General features: G+C 60.6%; 1 protein-coding gene across 1 annotated transcript; it reads right to left on the bottom strand.

Annotated features, from left to right (window-relative positions):
* Positions 1-513: 513 nt before the first annotated feature.
* On the bottom strand, positions 514-5,228 carry LOC140912336 (vitamin K epoxide reductase complex subunit 1-like protein 1). Its single transcript, XM_073346566.2, has 3 exons — positions 5,022-5,228; positions 1,834-1,943; positions 514-1,747 (listed from the first exon to the last, which is right to left on the bottom strand). The coding sequence occupies exons 1-3, from the start codon at positions 5,189-5,191 to the stop codon at positions 1,521-1,523; spliced, it is 507 nt and encodes a 168-aa protein (XP_073202667.1). The 5' UTR covers positions 5,192-5,228; the 3' UTR covers positions 514-1,520.
* Positions 5,229-5,527: the final 299 nt, after the last annotated feature.

Raw genomic sequence — 5,527 nt, 5'->3', positions numbered from 1 at the left:
AATTTAGGATTACGGCAAGCAACAGAAGATTTAAGGTCACACTGGCCCAACTGCCCCTTCAGTGAAATTAATGCGCAGGGAAATTTGAACCCTATGCATCTCTGCAGCAAGCAGAGCTAACCTGTGGAACTCACTGCTGCAGAAAAGCAGAGATCAGAGACTGCATCTAGGTGAAACACACATTGAACATGAATGCTACAATCGGTCTGCAGTGAAAGAAGCCCAGTGGGAACTCATGGCTCACCGCAGCAAGGCATCGAAGAGGGGTTGCATCTTCCTATGAACCATCCATTGTCGAGCAGAGATGGAAGCAGGACACCAGATTTACCGAGTCCATGGATCCGAGTTGGGGCACCAGGGCGAGGGCACGACCCCAGGCTAGATCCAACCCTTGTCCTATCGCCATATCCTAATGCTCTGTACCCTTTTAGCCTGACACCACTATCTACGCATTGCCTGGCTCCCAAGTTTCCAAAGGGTTAAATAACGAGACACCAAACACACCCAGCGGCCTATTGCTGAGGGCACCTTTATTTCAGCTACAAACAGGGAGCTCCAGCTGGTCTCGTCATGGTCATATTGATTTGGTGCACAGTGCCCCCTGCTGGTCAGTTAACAAAAGTACCGCGGTCATTGCAGCAGGGGACTTACAAGCCGGGGCTACATAGGGCTAGATCAGGATCTCAAACTTGAATCACCATGAGGGCCACACGAGGACTAGTCTATTGGCCCGAGGGTCACATCCCTGACCCCCAGCCCCAGCCCTGTCCCCACTCCACCCCTTCTATGAGGCCCTGTCCCTGCCCCACCCCCATTCCAACCCCTTCCCCATATCCCCGTCCCGCCTCTTCTCCCTCTCCTCCCCTGAGCGCCTGGCTCCCTGCTCCTCCCCCTCCCTCCTGGAAAGCACTAAGCGCCGCCAAACAGCTGTTTGGCAGCAGGAAGCGCCTACAGGTAGGCGGAGGAGCGGGGACACGGTGCGCTGGGGGAAGGGGAGCCTGGCTGACCCCAGGAAATAATCCCACGGGCCGCCGCGTGTTTGAGACCCCTGGGCTAGACTGCGTTCTTGTTTAGTCCATTCACACTGAGTTTGTCAAGACCAGAATCCAGCCCTGCCTCCATTGACGTCAGTAGGGTCATATGTCTCTCACTCTCCCTCACACACACACACACGCTGGTCCCTGCTGGAAAGAATCGGGCATACGTGAGAGCTGCTCTGCCCCCTGCTGGAGGTGATGAAACCTGATCTCCCGTGTGTGCGTGTGTCTCTCACACTCAGTCCCTTGCTGGGTATGTGTGCGTCACGTAACTATTTTAACCCACATGATACCAGCATTTTGGTTAAGCCAGAAATGGCCTCAGTTTGTGTTTGAAGGGTGAAGGACCCAGGGTCTGATCTGGTCTGGCACAGAGGGGGCAGGATACCGTGCTAGATGGGCCCCTGGCTCCTATACAAAGAGGCTTCGCGGTCGCAACTGCAGCTCCAGGAGGGGGTTGGGCCGGGGCTCCCTCAGCCATGCTCACTGCCCCTTGGGCTTGGCGCGGCGCGGCCCGCTCCCACTCAGGCCGACCAGACGCTGGTAGTTGAGGAGGAGCAGGGCGCCGTTGAGCAGGTAGGTGGTGACGCACACCAGGCAGAAGTCGTGGAGCACGAAGAAGAGGATGTAGGCCAGGTAGAGCGAGCCGGCGATGGAGACCAGGGAGGCGCCCAGCAGGGTGACGGCCGCCAGGGTGCTGGGAGTGAAGCCTGGAGACGGTTCGAGAGAGGGCTCGTTAGACTATCAGGCACCAGCCTGCCCGTGTGGGACGGGGTAGATGCCCCTCCCCACTTACCCAGCAGTGTCTGTAGGATGTAGAAGACGATGCCAAATAAGCTGTTGGGCTGATTAAAGACGCTGTGTTTCCCCAGGAGATCTTCCACCAAGCCAAAGCCACGGCCCCACCTGCAGAGAGAACGGGGACATAGGACCAGGGGCTGCAAGGAGGCTGGCAGTGTACAGACAGCGACCCTCGCCTTCCACAAGGTGGACTCTGCTCTAACCACTAGACCCCACTCCCCTCCCAAGGCCAGGGATAGAACCCAGGAGTCCTGACTCCCAGCCCCCCCCTGCTCTAATCACTAGACCCCACTCCCCTCCCAAGGCCGGGGATACAACCCAGGAGTCCTGACTCCCAGCCCCCCCCCGCTCTAATCACTAGACCCCACTCCCCTCCCAAGGCCAGGGATAGAACCCAGGAGTCCTGACTCCCAGGCCCCTAACTCCTGCTCCAGCTGGGGGGCCGGGGAGCTCTGATTCCTGCAGCCCCTAGTGCAGGGAGCTCTGCCCCCTTCCTGTTTGCTGCCCCTCCCTTGCAATTTTGATGCCAGTAACAAATTCTGATGATAGCTCATTTCACACCCCCTGGCACTGAAGGACCCCAGTGAGCTGAGGCTGGGGGGCCGCAGGGGTGGGCCGGTTCAGCTGACTGGAACAGCCCCCAGGAGCCCCAATAGGGTCCAGAACTGGGTTACATTGCAGCTCCCCTGGGCCCTGCAATTGCCAACCGCTAGGCTGGCATGAGCCCCTACACACGTGGCAGAAACAGAACACCCTGGCAATGATTGACAACGGCCCCCACCCGTCACAGCCCTGGCGGCAGGCGGGACTGGTGGCCTAGGAAACGCTTTCATTGATAAAAGCTCCCCTCTTCCCCACCCCCTGGCAGGAGATAAGCCAGCTGTTTATCCGGCAACCAGATGTTTCAGGGTGTTGCCCACTGCGAGGGGAGGGGGGAGCCCAGGCCCGTGCAGTCAGGCCCGCGGATGCTAACACACGCATACAGCCAAACCCGAGTCCTGACGGAATCCGAATCGGTGTTTCGCCCATGCCCCAGATCCCTGCGGGGGTGTTTCTCACCGAGATCACGGCCCCCGTCACGCTGGGCGGACACCCCCTCCCTCGCCCGCCAAGTGCAATCAGTGCCCGGTACTGCATGGACCCGACTTGCCCTTCCCTGACTGAGATTGGGACCCCTGTCGTGTCAGGCACTGCATGGACCCCCCCCCCAGCCAAAACCAGATCCCCCACTTCTCCAGGTGCTGCACAGACCCCCCCTTCCCCGACCAAGATTTGGGCCCGCCATTGTTCCAGATGCTGGGCAGACACAAGGCGAGAGACGGTCCCTGCCCCGCAGAGCTGACAGTCTAAACAGACAAAGGATCATTGTCCCCGTTTTACAGATGGGGAAACTGAGGCCCAGATGCAGGATCGGAGGTGGAGCTGGGAACAAAATCAAGATCTCCTGGGTCCCAATCCTCACTCCATGGCCCAGTCCTCCCTGGCTCTGTTGACAGGCCAGGGTCATTCCCCTTCCACCTCTCTCTGCCAGTGATAAAGCGTCCATCACCTCTGCCCCGTCCCTGCGTTCGATCTGGCTGTTTGCAGAAGACTAAGTAAACTTAACTCCGGTTCTTTCCCTTCACCCCTCTCCGCCCCCAGGAACATTTTCCCCCTCTACTAAAAAGGACAGCAAATTCACTCCAGACTCTTCAAAAACATTTGTAAAAGAAGTTTTAAGGGCCTCACAATGAGACGAAAAAAAATAGTTCCAAGTGCCCCCCCTTCCAATTCACTTGCCAAATGTTTCTCATTTTATAACCATGTTTCCCTATATTTTTTAAAAGTGTTTCGCGCCCGCCCCCCTCCCCAGTCTTGGTATCCTTACAGTCGCTCCTAGAAGCGCCAAAGAAGGATCACCAGGCGCTGTACAAACCCGGGCCCAGATGACAAACCCTGCCTCCCAGAGCTGAGCAAGAGCTCCGAGCTACAGCCAAGCCACTGCTCTAGCCACCTGGCTGGTGGGTCCGGCTCACTGAGGGCCGCCAGATTTGGGAAGAGGAATTCCCCCAGCTCAGACCGGCAGGGACCCTGGGGCAGACTTCACCTCCCTCTGCAGCGTGGATCCCCTGGGCCCATCTAGGATTATCCACTCCCTGGTATTGCGAGGGCCTCGGGCATTGGGGGTCCTCTGCCTGATCGCGCTCAACACAGAGGTAACTGGGATGATCTCAGGGTCTCTCTGGAGCTAACAAACAAACTGGGGTGGGAGCCGGCAACACAGAGCACAAAGGGGCCAGGCTGGAAACAGAGATGCCAGGTCATCAGCAGGGCTGAGGCTGCAGGAAAGGACTAAGCAGAGGGTGCAGAACCACAGGGCTCTCCCATGGAGTGGGAAAGCACATAGGGCCTAGGAGGCTGGGGTATGCCCCGTGGGATAGGCATGTAGGGCTGCAGCACAGCACGGCATCAGGGTCATCGCACAGGGGTGTGGGCACAGCACAGGGGGCAGCAGGGTGGAACATAGTCCATGGGATTGGAGCAGCAGAGCGATTCCACTGGGGGGGCTGGGGCAGCTGGGGGGGGGGGCTATTGCACAGGGCGGCTGAGAAAAGGGGGCTATAGCACAGGGGTGTTGCAGTAGGGAGCAGGGGAGGTTCATGCAATGGGGCTGGGGCTGCAATGGGAAGCAAGGGGGGGTTGCAACGGGGAAGGGGGAGTCATGCAAGGGGGCCAGGGGTTGCCGTGGGGGGAACGGGAGTCATGCAATGGGGTCGGGGGTGTTGCAGTGGGGAGCAGGGGTTGCAATAGGGGGAGGGGGAGTCATGCACCGGGGCCAGGGGCTGCAATGGAAAGCGGGGGGGGGGGTGTAATGGGGAGGAGAGGATCATGCCGTGGGCCGGGGCTTGCAGTGGGAGGAAAGGCAGTCGTGCAATGGGGCCGGGGGGTTGCAGTGGGGGGAAGGGGACTCGTGCAATGGGGCCGGGGGGTTGCAGTGGGGGGAAGGGGACTCGTGCAATGGGGCCGGGGGGTTGCAGTGGGGGGAAGGGGACTCGTGCAATGGGGCCGGGGGGTTGCAGTGGGGGGAAGGGGACTCGTGCAATGGGGCCGGGGGGTTGCAGTGGGGGGAAGGGGACTCGTGCAATGGGGCCGGGGGGTTGCAGTGGGGGGAAGGGGACTCGTGCAATGGGCCCCCCCGCGCACCTGGAGGTGAAGACCTTGGAGCAGCTGACGGAGGGGCTCAGGTCGCACATGGCCCGGTAGCCGGGGTCCCGCTCCCGCGAGCTCTCCACGTGCAGCGCGTACACGGAGAGCGCCAACCCCAGCGCGCAGAGCCCGAGCCGCAGCGCCCGCTCCCAGCCCGGCGCCGCCATCGCCCGCCACCACCGCGCGCTGGGCGCGAGCTCGCCCCCACCGGCCCGCGCGCCTGCCAATCAGCAACCGGCGCGGGCCCATTGGCTGCCCCTTCAGGAGGCGGGGCTGGGGAAGCAAAGGGTTCTGGGACTTGTAGTTTTCTGGAACCAGCGGAGGAGAAGGCGGAACTATGGGGCTGATGGCAGGGGGGTGGGGTCTAGGGGTTGGAGGAGGGGCGGGGCCTGAGAGCCAGGACTCCTGGGTTTTCTCCCCAGCTCTCGGAGGGGAGTGGGGTCTAGTGGTTAGAGCAGGGGGGGCTGGGAGCCAGGACTCCTGGGTTCTCTCCTGGCTCTGGG

The sequence above is a fragment of the Lepidochelys kempii genome, chromosome 6, assembly GCF_965140285.1.
Source record: "Lepidochelys kempii isolate rLepKem1 chromosome 6, rLepKem1.hap1, whole genome shotgun sequence".
NCBI classification, from domain to species: domain Eukaryota; kingdom Metazoa; phylum Chordata; order Testudines; family Cheloniidae; genus Lepidochelys; species Lepidochelys kempii.
Note: the sequence above shows the minus strand (reverse complement) of the source record. Positions and strands in the feature narration are given on the sequence as shown.

Excerpts from the sequence above, each read along its gene's own strand:
- LOC140912336 (XM_073346566.2), bottom strand. The coding sequence starts at position 5,191 with ATGGCGGCGCCGGGCTGGGAGCGGGCGCTGCGGCTCGGGCTCTGCGCG. Across the intron at positions 1,944-5,021 it reads TCCAAGGTCTTCACCTCCAG|GTGGGGCCGTGGCTTTGGCT; the intron begins GTGCGCGGGGGG and ends TTCTCTCTGCAG. Across the intron at positions 1,748-1,833 it reads CATCCTACAGACACTGCTGG|GCTTCACTCCCAGCACCCTG; the intron begins GTAAGTGGGGAG and ends AACCGTCTCCAG.